Source organism: Lonchura striata, chromosome 1A, assembly GCF_050655825.1.
Source record: "Lonchura striata isolate lonStrDom1 chromosome 1A, ASM5065582v1, whole genome shotgun sequence".
Taxonomy (NCBI): Eukaryota; Metazoa; Chordata; class Aves; order Passeriformes; family Estrildidae; genus Lonchura; species Lonchura striata.
This window is the reverse complement of record NC_140741.1, coordinates 11,816,574-11,831,825: the sequence shown is the minus strand read 5'-3', so window position 1 is coordinate 11,831,825 and position 15,252 is coordinate 11,816,574. Positions and strand designations below refer to the sequence as shown.

Sequence of the window (15,252 nt, the reverse complement as noted above, 5' to 3'; positions counted from 1 at the left end):
CCAGCACGGAGGTGATTGGAGGTAACTCTGGGCAGATGTGCTCGGGGACAGGCACTGCTGTGGTTCTGAGCCACAAAATAAGATTGGTTTTAAGGAAAAGCTTTTTGGGAAATCAGTGTCATTATCTGAAGTGTGTTGTTATGAAAAACTTGGCTGCATCATTTGTAAGTATATTTTTTAATTACTTAGATCCAGAACTTAAAACTTTTTTAGGAAGCTGTGCTGTAGCTTCCTCACCCAGTGATGACATTAATTATCACAAGGTTCCCTGAGAAAAACATGCATCACAAACACCAAGCTGCTTAGTAATGCATTATATTAATCAAGAATAAGATTTATTTATATAACTATTCATAACTATCACCACATATTGATTCTGTTGAGAGGGAAGAAATTTCCAGGCTGGTACAGCCTGGAGGGCTGAACCAGGAGGAGAAGAAAGCAATTTTTTTACCTGTGAGGGTTGTGCTGCTTCTTGGTGTGCTGGACTTGCAGGGCAAGGGATAACAAGCAGAGGAATGAGCAGATTGTTTCCATCCTAAAATGCTGCTGAATGTAGGAAATCATCTTGCTAACCTGCAATTCTGGATCTTAACCTTTAAAGTTATTGATACTCAATAAACATTGAATCGTTATTTTTACCTCAATATGCTTCTCCTGCTGGGAAGTGGGAGAAATTTAGAAAATACTGATGTGTTCTGACCCACTTAGAACAAGGAGAGCAGTTGGAGGATAATTTCCTTTGTATTCCCTTCTCTTTTACTTTTCACTTTGGTATGATTCTTTTAAAAATATCATGGTGCTCTCTTGGCTTTAGTCTGAGCTTAAAGCCAAGCTTGGAGGTTTTCTTGATAAAAATAAATTATTTCGTCCCTTTCTGTGCCTATGACAACTTGGCAGTCAAATTTGTCCTTTTTCTCAAAATGTTAAGGAGCCTGGCTGAAGCTGTTTAGTGAGTTGTCAGTTCTCAAGCATTATCAAACTCATTCCTATGAAATAGTAAAACTATGTAGGAATAAATAATTAACTCATAAATTTGTGAAGAAATCTAGGAAGATCAGTTGCCTGTAGAGCAGGATTCCTTTTACTTTCTTGCTAAAGTCATTTCTTTATGCTGAATTGTAAATGTAATTTATTGTAGCTGTAGAGTAGGCTGGAGTACTGTCTGAGATAGGGAGAAGAGCTTTTATTTCATTATAAAATACCCTTGTAACACTTGTAATCTCTGTAAACACATTAGCCTAAATGACTAGGCACCATTTTCTGCTCTGAAGAATTTAGTCCAGTCCACACAGGTTCTACCAATCAAGTAATTATGAATCCTAGAAATGAAGAAAGAATCTAATTACATCCAAATTCCTTCCTCAGCCATGCCTTAAGTGCAAGCTTTTTAGTCCAGACTAAGTTCTGATTATGAAAATTTTATTATAATTGAGAGTAAGTCAGAATGTCACTGACCTTTTCTGCTAAATGGCTGGAATGAAGGAGGAGAGGTGGAAAACAGCTGTCTTCTTATTTGTACCGGAGCTCAAATGGAATTAAACATTTCTTCAAACCCTTCTTTAATGAACAGAAACTTTCCTCCTCTATCTCTGAATTTTAGTGGCAGATCCAGTAAATGCAGGAGCATCACTTGATGGAAATATTTGCTTTTGGACCAGTTTAAATGTTTAAACGTGCTCATGTCCATCCCTATTCAAGGCATTTTTTTAAGTCTGTGGTTTACCTTAAGCATAAGCCTCACTTAGTTGATTTTATTGAAGAATTGCCTAGAATAGGAGACTTTTTCTAAGTTCAGGCTAGCGCTGCTATAAATAACTCCTTCACCAGACTGTGTTCATGAACAAACTGTTTTAATTACATCAATCACTAACATGCAGAAGTTTATGCATCTTCATTGTCAGACTGAGTCAATTAGGACATGATATAAAACAGGTTTCAACACCTTTTTATTTTTTTTTATTTCATTCTACTTGTGCCAGACCAGTGCCAGTATCTCTGATCACAGCAAAATAATATTTCGTTTTGGGCCAGCTGCACCACTGCTGACTGACTTATCATCTGCATACAATGAAATACTTGAGTTTTTTAGATCTGCAGGGCAAAATTCTCAACCATCTCCAGAATCTTTGAGTTTTGCTTCATTAAATGGTAAAACAACCAAGTGGTATCATCAATAAGAGGTGCCCAATAAGAAACTGCCCAAAAAGAGGTGAAGCACCAAGAAATATTGAACTGAGAGTTGCTGACATGGAAGAGGACAAAAATATGTGTTCTAAAAGCATAAAGCAAGTCTGTGACAAAAGACAGCTGCTGCCCATTGCTGTATTTTTCTCTGTTTCACTCAACTGCAGCTGAGTGATGGGTTGGATAGTGATTGTAGCCCAAATCTCATCACATAAAGTACAGCTGCCCTGGTGGCTCCTCATTTTATGGCTGTGTCATAGGAAGGGTTGTGCACTGCCTGGGGACACAAAATCAAGGTAAGCTTGCATTAATTAAGTCTGGTTTTGGCCCCAGTATCAAACACAATATTAAGTGCAGATGCACAGTAGGTTAGTCAGTAAAAAAAAAAGTATTTTGGAGTTTGAGTCTATAAAGATTTTCTAAGTATCCAAATTAACTGAGGATTTTGGAGGTGAAGATAAACCTTGTGCAGGCAAGTAAGCAAACAGTGATGGTGTTTCAGCTGTGGCTAGGTTCTATAAACAGCTTTATAGTGACTTATAGGCTTAGTAAAAAGACTTTAAAGAGGATGTAAATGGAAATGATTGTAAATTATGTTCACTCATTTTCAAGTACATAGTAAAAACCTGGACCACAGCATTGTTCTTGGGTGACTAATGTTTTACACTGTAAAAGTAATCAGTTTGATAAGAGCTTCCCATATTTCATTTCTATTTTACTCACTGGTGCACCTTGGGATTTGCAGAGATGAAGGAAAAGCTCCCACATGGCTGTATGAGGGTACATAAAGTGGGGGAACAAAGTGCTTTTTGGGTATGTGGGTCCCTTGAACTCCCACCACTCCTGTGTTCCTGTGGCAAGGCATCCAGCAGAGCCAAAATGGGGATGATTCAAAGTCCTGTCTCTTCCCCTGTCCTTTCCTGAAGTTACAACAGCTGCACCAAGGTCCGCTTTCTCTGGTTGCTTTCTTTCCTGCTGATTCACCATCCTGTGAAAGTATAATAGGAGCACGGGTGTTCTCTGACCCCAAATCTACTCTAGCACAGCTGAAAAGAAAGCTGAAAGCAGAGAGGAGGCTGTTTTTCTTTCTATTGAAATTAAATCTGGCTTGGAACCTGGCTGTGTTTCACAAACTGCACACTGCTTTTCTGGTTAGTCTCTGATGGAGAGCAGCAGACAAATTCTACCATGCTGCCATCATGCAGGGCTGTGCCAGCCCCCCAAGGCCACTGAAGTATTTTTTTTCAGTTGTATCCTAGTGCAAGTAAAGGTGGAGTTTGTGCCTTTTGAGTTAAATGGCTGAAAAAAGGTCTGTGAGTTACAGACAGACAGACCAGTATGCTCCCATTTGGGATAATGTGCTGAGTGATCTGCAAAAATATCAGAATCACCTCTTGAAGATTATTGTTTTATTAGGTAAGAATGTTTAGACAAATGGTAGGAGGACTTCTTAAGTGTGCAATACTTTAGGGAATTTTCACTTGCTGATTTAAAGGTAAGAATTCCAATGGGGGAAAGGGTGCTTTGGTCATCCTCAGTACCCTCCTTTCTGCCAAAACCCCAAGGTCTCTGAGATTCCCACCCACAGTCATTTCTGTGTAACAAAAACTGCTGGGTTAGAAATAGGCTCTCTGCACCTTCAAACAGCTCACACATATGTTCGAAGCTCTGATAGATCTGATCTTGTTTAGCAGTGTGCTTGGGCGCAGGCTTAATTCTGTGCTCCATTACATAACTGGGGTTCAGCTGATGGAGGTCTCACTGATTCAGGAATCACCTGAAAGTTCAGTGTGGCTTTTAGAGGTCTGCTGAAAAAGGGGGAACTTTATAAGACATTTACACATTTGTCTTGGTTTGAAAAGACAGGTGTCTGCTAAGGAAGGCAGGAGCCTCCCCTGAAATGGAAAATGTAAACCTCCTCCCTCCAAATTGTTATAATTTTGAGATTAAGGGGCTCACAGGCAAAGATATGAGAGTAGGAATAACAGTTCTTTATTAGGGAAGAAAATAAAAATATAATAAACAATTCAGTAATACAAAACAACCCTGACAGAATCAGAATCTGACCTGACAGCCTGTGGGTCAGGGAGGTGGCAGCAGTCCCATCCCATGGTGACTCAGTCCTGCTGCAGTGCCAGCTGTGCTTCTGCTGGAGCAGGGATCCTGGACAAGGGGGGAGTTTTCCTCTGGAGCTCCAGGGCTGGTGGAGATGGGCCTGGGCTTCCTCTGGGAATGTAGTGGAAAAGAAAGCTGCTCCTCTGGGAATGCAGTGGGGAAGAAAGCTGCTCCTCTGGGAATGCAGTGGGGAAGAAAGTTGCTCCTCTGGAATGCAGTAGGCAAAGGCTGCTGTGCTGTTCCCAGGTCAGATTGTATCCAGGTAGGAATGCTTGGTTCCTCTCCTGGGCAGAGCATCTCCCCATGAGATGATGGAATTTTCTCAGCCATGTAGGGACACTCACTGGCCCATGAACAGAAGATAATTAATAATTAATGGCCCAATAACAGAAGGTATCTCCTGGAAGGAGGATTGGCTGTGGAAGAGATAAAGCAAACTGCCCCATGAACAGAAGATACCTGCCCCACCAGATGGGAACAGAATACACCCCCCATTTCCAACCTAAGACAACATTTTACTTACACATTTTCTGGTGGAAGTCTAAGTGATGGAGTCCTGCAGCAGGCAGATTAGCACAGGTCAGGGGGAAATTGCTGTCTTTTAAACAACAGTGTGAAGAATTCTTATCTGCACAAACAGCCAGGAGACACGGAGACACTTCTGAAGCACTTTGCCCTGGACAATGTGCTGCATCTGCTCCTGCCACATGATCTGTTCCATTCAGGTTTTGTTTTCCTTCTGCTAACATCAGCCTTGCTGCTTCCTCTCAGGCTTCAGCTGAGTGTGATGGGCCCAGGGGCCAAGAAAGCTTTGCCTTTCAGCTGTGGCACCAGCAGGTCCATGCCTGTCCAGGCCTGTTTTAAGTTCTGCATGTTTCCACTCCTGAACTTAAACAAAATGTCCTTTTTTTTTTTTTTTTTTTTTTTTTTTCAGCCTTCTCTCCTTTGGAATGAGATTTTGGAATTATTGCCTGAAACAATCTCTGCACCTCCTATTTACAAACCTCTTGGTTTGTATTACTTGCCTTGCATTTCCATTTATTGCAGAAAGAGTAGGTGGAGAGGAAGCAGAAAGAATGCCATGCTGCTCAGTGTGGAATTTCGTATTTCTCTTTCAAGTCAGTTTGTGTATCTTTATTTCCACCTCCTGCCTACTTCTCTCAAGATCTTTGAAGTCATAGGGCCACTTGAGTTTCTCTGCTTATTTTCATGCTGTCAAACAAAGGCTGGGCTGCCAAAAATATACTCTCAACCCTGGAGATTTCCTACACTTGGGACTTGTGCTGAAAGAGCAAGTGAAGGTCCCCTAGGGAATAACTCTGCTTTTTAAAGCTGCCTGAAGCTGTGGCAGGTGTATAGGCTTTCCCCTGTAAGCCGTCTTCATCAGATGAGAGAATAATTACTCGTGCTCAGTACAGACAGGTGTATTGGCAGTCCACTGCTAATAACTTAAGGATCTGTCACTCAATTCAAGGAAAACAATTATGTTGGTTTTTCTTTCTTTTTGTCTTTTTTTCCCCCTGATTTTTGTTTTAAAGAAAATATCAGTGCGGAAGGAAAAACTCCAAACAGAGTGAAAAATGAAAGGCAACTGTGAAAATAAATCCAGATTTCTAAATCTTATCTCTCCATTAAATATACACATCTGTTCCTCTGTCTGCTGTAACCACATGTTAACTCCTCACTAGCTGCTTTTGTCACTACCCCATTGCTTTTCTTTTTTTCTTGCACAAATTATGCTACATCTTGTCAAGTTGAAATGACACAAATGCTACATGAAGTACATCTTGCCGATAAGAGACACATTATTTTCCACTGACTGGAAAAAAACAATGGTGACATTTTAATGCTGGAATCTGAAAAGTCCCTTGTCCTACCCATTCATTACAGTGTCAGTCCATGTAACATCAGTATGAATGTAACAATTCTAACCCTATTAAAGAATGGCCATTCTGAAATATGGCTTTATGGAAAGCTAATAAAATGCAATTACTGTCCAGCTTTGATTCAGAGTCATGAGTCCATTTAAGAATTCACGTTTTTATTACCTTGCAAAATACTGAAATCTGGGGATTTGGTTTATTGTTTTAATTCTCTCCAGCTGGATGTAACTACCTGTTATATATGTTCACTAGAGCAGCACAGGTCAGTGCATAAAAGTAATAGTTAAAGCAGTACATAAGGTGGATTAGTCTTTTAAACAGGATGGTGAAATATGATCGTGCCTTTCACTCCCTGTGGGTTTCTGGTAGGATTTAACTGTGTATGGAGCTTTTCAGCCTGAGTGTCCATTAAGCTGCTGTGGGTGGGAGGTTTGCACAATATCTGAGCCTCAGGAGGCACACACGAGGTCAGGTACTTGGGGCCAGTCCTGTGCCAAGGGTGAGTTTCCTGCTGACTACACAGCTCAGAGTGTAGTCTCCTACACTAGGCTCAGTCTCCTGCCTTTGTTTCACAGATGGGCTGCTCTGTCTCTTGTATCTGTATTAGCACTTGCAGCTGCTAAAATACAAATCTGGAGCTTCTGGAGATGGAGCGCGAGCACAAATCTGTGGTCCCTGCAGCTCACTGCTGTCTGAAATGTGTTGACAGAAAGGGGACAGGTAGGCACCAGTGCAACATCCCTGAGAGTGCTAAAGGACACCATCATCATCCTCCCAGTGCCTAGGCAGAAGTCACTCCCTGGGCTCCTAGCTCATGATGGAAAGGGAAAAGCTCCCTTTTATTGCCAACTCTAACATGTGCATTAAAAATTACCAACAAATTTCTTGAGGTGGGGGTGGGGGGAATGATACAAGGAACTGGATGCAACATATGATATTACCTACAGTGTTTGTATTCTCTTTCAGAATGAGCTTGTACTCAGCTTCTTCCTCAACTGGTCCAAAAATACCTTGGCAGAACATTCATCATCTCTGACCTTAGGTATGTGCATTAACAATCTTATTTATTTTATAAGAAATTATAATCCTTGATAGTTTTATGCAAAGGCGAGTCTGAAGTTTTTAGATGGTTTAGGTCTTTTTAGGATATAAGGATACCAACAAATAATTCCTGATTTCTCAAGTTTTTGAAAATGTGTTGTTGATGTCACCTGTGGATTTCTTTCTTTTTCTAATATTCCTTTCAGCCTTGCTTCATTTAGTTTTGAATAAACATGCTTATATGCAAAGCTAAAGTTCATTTACACAAACTGTGGCAAGTTTCTTGCTTTACAAAACAGAATATTCTAAGATTTTGGAGGAAAGTATGTGAGTCATGACAAAGCACAATGTGTGCTTGCACAAGCGAAGAAAATTAGGGGTGACTTCTAAAGTAATTTTCACAATGAGTGGAGCAAGTAAATAACAGAACATTATGTTAATGCTTAGGCATACATTATTAATGACTGTGGTAATTCACTTCTGGCTAAATGAGATGCTGCACTGCTCCCTTAGCCTATCTAAATACTTAACCCATTTTCCTCTTCTGTCCAGTGCCTAATTTAATCTAATTTCTGACATTACAGCATTAAGAGCCAAAGCATAAGCCATAAAAAGTAAATTCTGAATGTTTATTGTCTTCCACTGCCTTAGTTCTGCACTGATAATAATCTTCTGTACTCAGTTTTTGGGCAGAATGAAACCTCATAAAGGAGTCTGCAGCTGCACTCTGCACCACAACAATTCAGTTGGTTGTTATGTGCTCCAAGTGATAGGACTGTTTCCAAGATCATCACTTTTCCACATTTCAGAAAGGATTGTATCTTTGCATATTTAGTTTTCATGTCCATTAAGTTAATTTAATCCCTCTGCAGACAGAAGTTTCATTATCTCTTGCTGGGACCAGTTTTTTTTTTATCCATCAGAACAAAATAAATCCCATTTTGGCTTCTCAGCCTTTGGAAGATTCCCCCTGTGTGGAGTTTATTTGATTAGGGCATGCCATTATCATATTAAACCCATTATGACTATTGAAAATTACTAATGGTTGCTCTAACTTTTACAAAGGATCAAGGAGATAATGCAAAGATGTCCTAGGTGCTAGGAACGTGTAATCTGGGTCCATGGGCTCTATCCCTCTGTAGGTATCTTTAAGCAAAGATTCAGATGTCAGAGTGAGCTGAGGTACAAGGCAGTTAAAGCCTCAGAATAATTTTGATATGCCACTAATATTCAGTTGCCTAATTATTACAGAGAATCTGGGTGTAAAAGTTTTATGCAAAATCATGCACTGAATCTATAAGAAAATTGGGAAATAACTTGCAACATTCCTATAGCTGTGTCCTGAGCCAGTGCAGTCTAAAGGATAAGCCACTTATTTTTGTTGTCAGTGGCAGCAAAGTCAAGGAAAATAATGAAGAAACAAAGGAAAAGAATGAAGAAACAAAGGCAAGAATGTGTTTAGTGGGTGTTTGATGAAAGCTGTTGATTTATTAAAAATATGGATCTTGATCTAGTACCGATATCCAACTGTGACGGACAAAAACTCTCTAACAGTTTAAAGTTAGAAAGTGTGTGTTTATTCAATGCCGGGCAGCGTGCAGGATCACTCCCAAATACACACCGCACCTTCCAGGTGATTACAGAGTCTTTTCATCTATACAAGTATTGAATACACAAAATACAAATACATATTCATCATTTTGGTACATCCCATTCCCCGCTTTGTATGCTAATCACTCCAAAAGCTATTAAGCATGCCTAGTTTGTCCCTTGAAATGGGTTGGTGGTCCCTTTCATGGGAGGGGTCCCAAAATGAGGAAGCAAATGAAGTCTTCCTCGTTCTGACCTTTTTACCTTTTCAATGCAAATACGACAAATGAACTCTTGGTAGAACTCCCATTCCTTGTCTTCAATTGATTTCAGAACAGAGGAGGCCCACAATTGTCTTATGCTCCTAAAAGCTATTTGTCAGTTTCTATATCCTTCATTATAAACCCAGCTAACTAATCATTGTGGTGACATGCAATCAATTATTAGTTAACTACTAACTCCTAACTTCATCAAGGCCTACTCATTTATTATTATTATTTTAATTAACTCTAGTAAGGCTTATTTCTAAATAAAATCTTAGCTCCTCTAAAATCTCTGAATTCCTTAAAGTTTATGTTTATAAACGAAATAAACTAACACTGTGTGTTAGGTTACCCAGTCTGTTCCTCACTTTGTAGTTACTGGTGGTGAAGGTCACAACAGGGCTGAGGAAGATGAGTATGCCTCTGGCCTCCAGCAGTGAGGTTACAGGGGAACTGGATTTTTTTTCCTATTCAAGAACTCTGCCTTTTAAAGTTTGGATGCTTCACTTCTAGACTTAGGGCAAAACCTTTGTTTAACACGGGGAAAGCAACAAATGAAACCCAAACCACAAAAGCAGCTCTCTTTAGCCTAGAAAATTGATCAATAACATTTACTGACAATTCAACAGCAGCACACAAGGTCCAAACAATGAGTTTAGACTTGGTAAAAACAGAGAACAAGAATCACGGGCTGGGTCACTCTGGGTGCTGCACCATTTGTGGGGAGCTGTGGAACCTGCCATGCATGTGCTGATTGCCCACATGAGAAATCTATTAAAACATATCTATTTCTATTTTTATTTTTAATTTTTTTTCTATTCTTCACCTCGTCTTTGGAGCCAGGCTGCTGCCATGGCCCAGTGAGCTCACAGAAATCTTTGTTCCATGGCATTCTGCACACTGGTGGCATCCAGAGGAGACACAAGTCCAGCTAAGGCAGGAGGAGGTGTCTGGTCATGCCAAGGTGCCAGGTAGCAAAGAAGGAGCTGCTGGGAGGAGCAAAGTGGCCCTAAAGGTTCTTGATGGCTGAGGGTGCCCAGAAACACTCTTGATTTGGAGATGAACTCTGGAGTAATGCCATAGTCAGTCTGGGGAGGAATTAAATTCACTGAGCCTGCAGGAAAGAGGTGGTTGCCATGAAGAAAAGGTAGATATTTTTTTCCCCCACAAATTTCATTGCTTTCTGAGGTTATAGGGGTCTTAATATTTGTCTCTTTTGAAAAATAACTCAAGTTTAATATGGGCTGTAGCTTTCCATGTGTCTGGTAGCTTCTCTTTCAAGCAAAAGAAATAATATCTCTCTTGGTTAGGATCAATATGAAATAAGATTAATGCCCAATAGGATCAAGTTATGAATTTTGATCATACCAGCATCTTTCTCTTACACTGCAATAATTTATAAATGTTGTAGGTAATTGCACTTACTAAAGTAAAATAAAAATTAAAATTTATGAATTTGTACTCTGCTCCCAGCAATAAAGAGATTAGAAATCAGTGTTAAATTTACTTGACATGAATACTGAATCAGTATTCCCAGTGGTGTGAATTCTGAATTATCCTGAACATTGTCAGCATTTCATTATACAAAGCTCACTACAAGGCAAAAGAGCAGATATCAGGAATGATTTCACAATCAGACTTTTATAAAAGCCCTTTAAAAAAAGGAAGAAAGAAAAGTCTATCAAACACCTTTTAATATCAAACTTGTTTCTTTTTATTCTCTTGAGTTTGTATCTCCTGAAAATATTAATCATTCAGATAATTTTGGTTCTGCTGTGGGCTATAACACTGGACAGCCCAGCCCCAGTTCTGGCATGTTTAATTAGTGCTCCATGTGTTTGTGTGAGCCTCTGGCCTTGAAGTGCAGTAGGGGAACAGGTTCTGTGTCCTTGGAAGGGAGATCCAGGCTTTCCAGGGAGATGGTAATATGGCATTCTCCTCCATGCAGAGCCACAGTCCTCATGAATAGTCCCTGAGGAGAAAAAGGCTCTCTTGCTCATGTGCCACAGTGTTTTGATCTTCTGAATCTGCTCACTCTTGATGTAAAGCTTTTGCCACGAGGTGCCTTCCTGGTTTAGTCCCATTCACCCACGAGCACTTCTGGCTGGCTTGGAGGACTGAGCCCTGAGATATTTGGGGTTTTTAGAGCTGACTGTGTGAAGTCAGGTGCTTGGGAGGCTGCAGCTAAAGCAGGCAGATGGTTGGCTTGGGGCAGTCAACCCCAGCCCTTGAAAACCAAACAAGTTCCAGTTCTCTTTGATGCCAGATGTCAAAACAGGCTGTCTCCAAGAAGAAAGGTCTAAGAAAAATCTGAGGGTGCGGAGAACATTATAATTCTGAGCTCCCCAATGGCAGTGCATTGACACTTATTTAATTAGTTTCTTCACATTGCTTTGCAGTCCACACATGAAATGCAATGCATTATTAAGTTACAGTTTCCCTCTTGGTTTTGTCAGTAGCATCATCCTCGCTGTTTCTGTTCCTCAGACGTTGTGCACAGTGTAATGTAGAGCTTGTTTTAAACTGTTGCTAAGGAAAGCTCTGCACAAATGGTGGGATATGGAGCTGGTAGCTCTCCAGCATGCCAGAAAAGACCATCTAAATAAAATAAGGAGCTGAATGCTTGAGTACTGGGAAAATCAGTTCAGCTCCACTAGAAATCTGAATGCTAATTGCCTTTGTTTCTTCATTTGAAAAGACAAAAGGACCCACAGTTTTCTCATGTTTATGTTCCTCAATAAGAGATTATAAACTGGCAGTGTTTGGGATTTTCTGTAGTAGGGCTGGTGGCTGACTTCCACTGGGAACACTGGGCTACACAGGCACAAATCAGCAAGGAGAAAACTCCAAGTGCTCTGGGAGCCCCATTTGGTATTTGACAGCTTTTGCATGGACACCAGAGAGTGAAGAGTTGATCCCTAGGGGACCTTTTGCTTCAGCTGCAATCAGTATAACTTAGTCCTGTACCTGCAACAGACCAGCACTTGGTCCTGGTCTAAAATGGGCTGCAAGTAGAGCAAGATGCTTCCCAAAAAATGCAAGGTTGAGCTCAAGTCCATCTGCTCAAGCTGGCTAGATTGGAAGTAATTATTGCTACAGTGTATTCTATTATCATTTGAAGCTAAAATCACCCAGACTTCAAAGAGGATGTGATCTAGCACTGAGTGTGGGAAAACCAAAAATATACCAGCTGAGTGTAGCTAACAGTAATCTGGGTTTTACTCTGAAATATAATCAACAGTGGTCTCTTCAATGTTTATCATATTTCCCACACTCTGTTATTTTTATTTTCCTTCCTTTTATTTCTTTTCTATTAGTACTCAATTTATCACATAGTAAGAGCAAATATTTTACTAATAGTTGTGCCCATAGTGTGTGTTTTTCACACCTCTTTTTACATATTCAATTAGAAATGCATTTTCCCTCCCCTTTTGGTTTATTCCGGGAATTTTTGGAGGTTTTTTGGGGAGTTTTGTTTCAGTTTGCTTTTGGAGTTTTTTGGGTGTTTTGGGAAGTGTTTTTTTGTTTTGTTTTTGCTAGAAACTTATTTGCCTTTTGTACTTTCAAGGAAAAAATAAAAACCAACTCCCACAGAAAAATTCCTTCATTGTATAAGTACAACACTGAAAAAATTAATGAAAAAAAAGGTATTGGTACTGCTGGTGGGAAAGGGAAGGCACGGTGATCAGCTGGATTCTGATAATGTAATTTAGCCTCTGAAATCTGTTGCTCTTGCTAAACCGCTTGTAGTGTCTCACTGCAAATCCCAAAATTAACAGAGCCCCACAAGTGACTCGTGCCCTTATGTTAAACACAGCTGCCCTTGTGTTTCACTGTGTGTAATAGTCTAGCATTCTACATCTCCTCTTGCAAATTCAAGGCAAAAGGACTCACAGCTTAAAGAAAAAAAATGGTGAAGTGGCTTTGCATGAAAAAAGAAAAGAGGAATTGAATTTTATGGGCTTCTTCTTAACCTGGAAAAGACTCAGCATTGTCTGGTTCACGGAGGTTTCATCCCTTGTCCCTCCCTGTTCCTATTTTCATAACACAAGAAATGAAATAAGGCACAGTCTTGCCAAGTGATTTGTCAAGGTTCATAAGGGAGAATAACAAATGAAGAACTGCTACTCAGTCTTCTAAGTCTCAGCTTAGTGATTTCTTCCTGAGATTTCAATTTTTCAGGAGTGTTTCAGGCCCTTCTCTAGTTAGGATGTGATTAAAAATGTATTTTTGTAGTCTCTAAAGGGGAAAAAATGGAGAAGGATTCATATTCTGAAATGCCACCCCAAGCATCATAAACTCAGTAGCATTGGTAAAATTATATAATGGCAGTTGCATGTACACATTGTGTTATTTCTAATTCATTTGAGTTCCCTTCCTTAGGATAAATGGCAATTACACTGCCTCTCTGGCTGTCAGCAGTACATGACTCCACTGTCATTGTGTCTGCTGAGCAGTTATTTTAGGCTCTGCTCACTCCAGAGCTTACACATTTGGTTTCTTCAGAAAAATACACTCAATGTGGCTTGTCCATTACAGCACCCCCTGAGAAACAGAGGAGAGGCTGAGCAGGGGGAGTTGGACTCCTGGCTCCCACCACCCTGGCTGTGAGAGGTCTGGGGCATGTGTGGGGAGGAGAGGGCAGCAGTGAGATGGGGGGTTGCCCCTGATGCTCTGTGGAGGCTGCCCTAGAACAGAGGCTGGGCAGAGTTACAGAATAAAGCAGGGATTTACTAAAAGGCTTCAATGGGCAGCACCAGAGCCCAGCCAGGGCTGCACCCAAGATGAACCAAAATGGTCCCAAAATGCACGAGCGCTTCTGGGGGCTCTCCCTGGGATCAGTTCTGCTCCATTGGCACCTTGGAGTTCATTGTCCCATTCCAGCTCCAGCCCAGGCAGTCCCATCCTGCTAGTTTTTATCTCTCCAGCCCACGTTGTTTGTGCTCTTGAGCCTGAGATTTGGATCATTTGTCCTTGGTCCCCAGCTGGACAAGGAATTGTTTTGTCTCCCTGCTCTGTGAAGAGAGCTTACCATCCCCTAATGTGAAGCTCAGAATTGCACACTAAAGCAGCACAGAATCTGAAAAATGTAAAAGCTAAAATCTGAGGCATCACCCAGCTCTCTGCTAAGGCTGAAAGGGACACAAGGGAACCCTCCTGCTACCCAGGGGATCAGTTCTGGTACTGCCTAAAAGTCTCCTGTGGCAGTGTGTGACTGGTGAGAGTGATGGCTGTTCTTACATTCCCATCATCCTTTCCCACTGGCTCTGCTCCTCATGAGATGTGTTTCTATTTAAAGAATTCTATTTAAATAATTAGTTACCACTGTATTGTCTTGTCTTGTGTTGTTATGTGACCCTGCTGTGGTTTCAGGGCTGGAGTGTTGGTGGCAGATCCCAAGGTGCAGGATGGAGAGCAGGATTTCTTTGTTTGAGGTCTCCAGCTCAGTTGCTGCTCTAAAGAGGAAGTGGGAGAGCAGAGCCCAGCTCATGAGACATCCTCATTGTGTTGTAAGCTTAGGAGGATTGAGTTCTTACTCTTTCAGGTAAATTAGTGGTTGTAATACAGCTTTGTTTTAATTAAATATAGCCCTATTTGCCTGAGTAAAACCAAGCAACTTCACACAGGCGTTGTCTGGGCTGTCCCTGGTGACCAGGTGGTGCAAAATGGCTCAAGCCCAGCTCCTCAGTCTCTGCTCAGGTAAAACACTGCAAAAATAAGGAGGTCAGACAGATATTGAAGAGAGGTTGTGTTCACCATTACCTGATTTGCAGTGGTAAAAGGCATCTTTGCTCTGCTGTGCTTCCCTGCTTGTCTCTGCAGGGCAGGTAAACCACATTACTTACCCAGCTTCAAGGACTCACCTTTTTGGCAGTGAAGACAGCTGGCTCAGAGCCTGCAGCAGAAAGCTGGAACAGGATTTGCTTAGTCATTTCTTCCATATTATGAGACTGATTCTTCTTGCTTGGAAAATGAAAAATGTTTTTGTTTGTTTGGTTGGTTTTTTGTTTGTTTGTTTTTTTCCCAGTGGAAATTATATCAAACTCCTAAAGTGCATCTTAGTAGAAAAATCTATGAAAACCATGTGTTGCATGAAACCAGCCTGGAACATATAAAGTACAGAATGAGGAAGGGAGAATTTATATATAATGTTGCTTCTCTAACTTGCTTTG

The 15,252-nt window shown here is 40.8% G+C and overlaps 1 protein-coding gene across 8 annotated transcripts in view; it reads left to right on the top strand.

The window, feature by feature from the left end:
* The window catches only part of PIK3C2G (phosphatidylinositol-4-phosphate 3-kinase catalytic subunit type 2 gamma), a 202,202-nt gene that overhangs the window by 163,519 nt on the left and 23,431 nt on the right, over positions 1-15,252 (top strand). For all 8 annotated transcript variants that reach the window (XR_014952120.1, XM_085569570.1, XM_021535187.4 and 5 more), the window contains one exon: positions 7,152-7,227. Coding sequence is in view for 7 of the 8 variants with exons in the window: in XM_085569570.1 (XP_085425696.1) it covers positions 7,152-7,227 (76 nt within the window). In the remaining variant the exon portion in view is untranslated. The remainder of the gene's footprint in view (positions 1-7,151; positions 7,228-15,252) is intronic.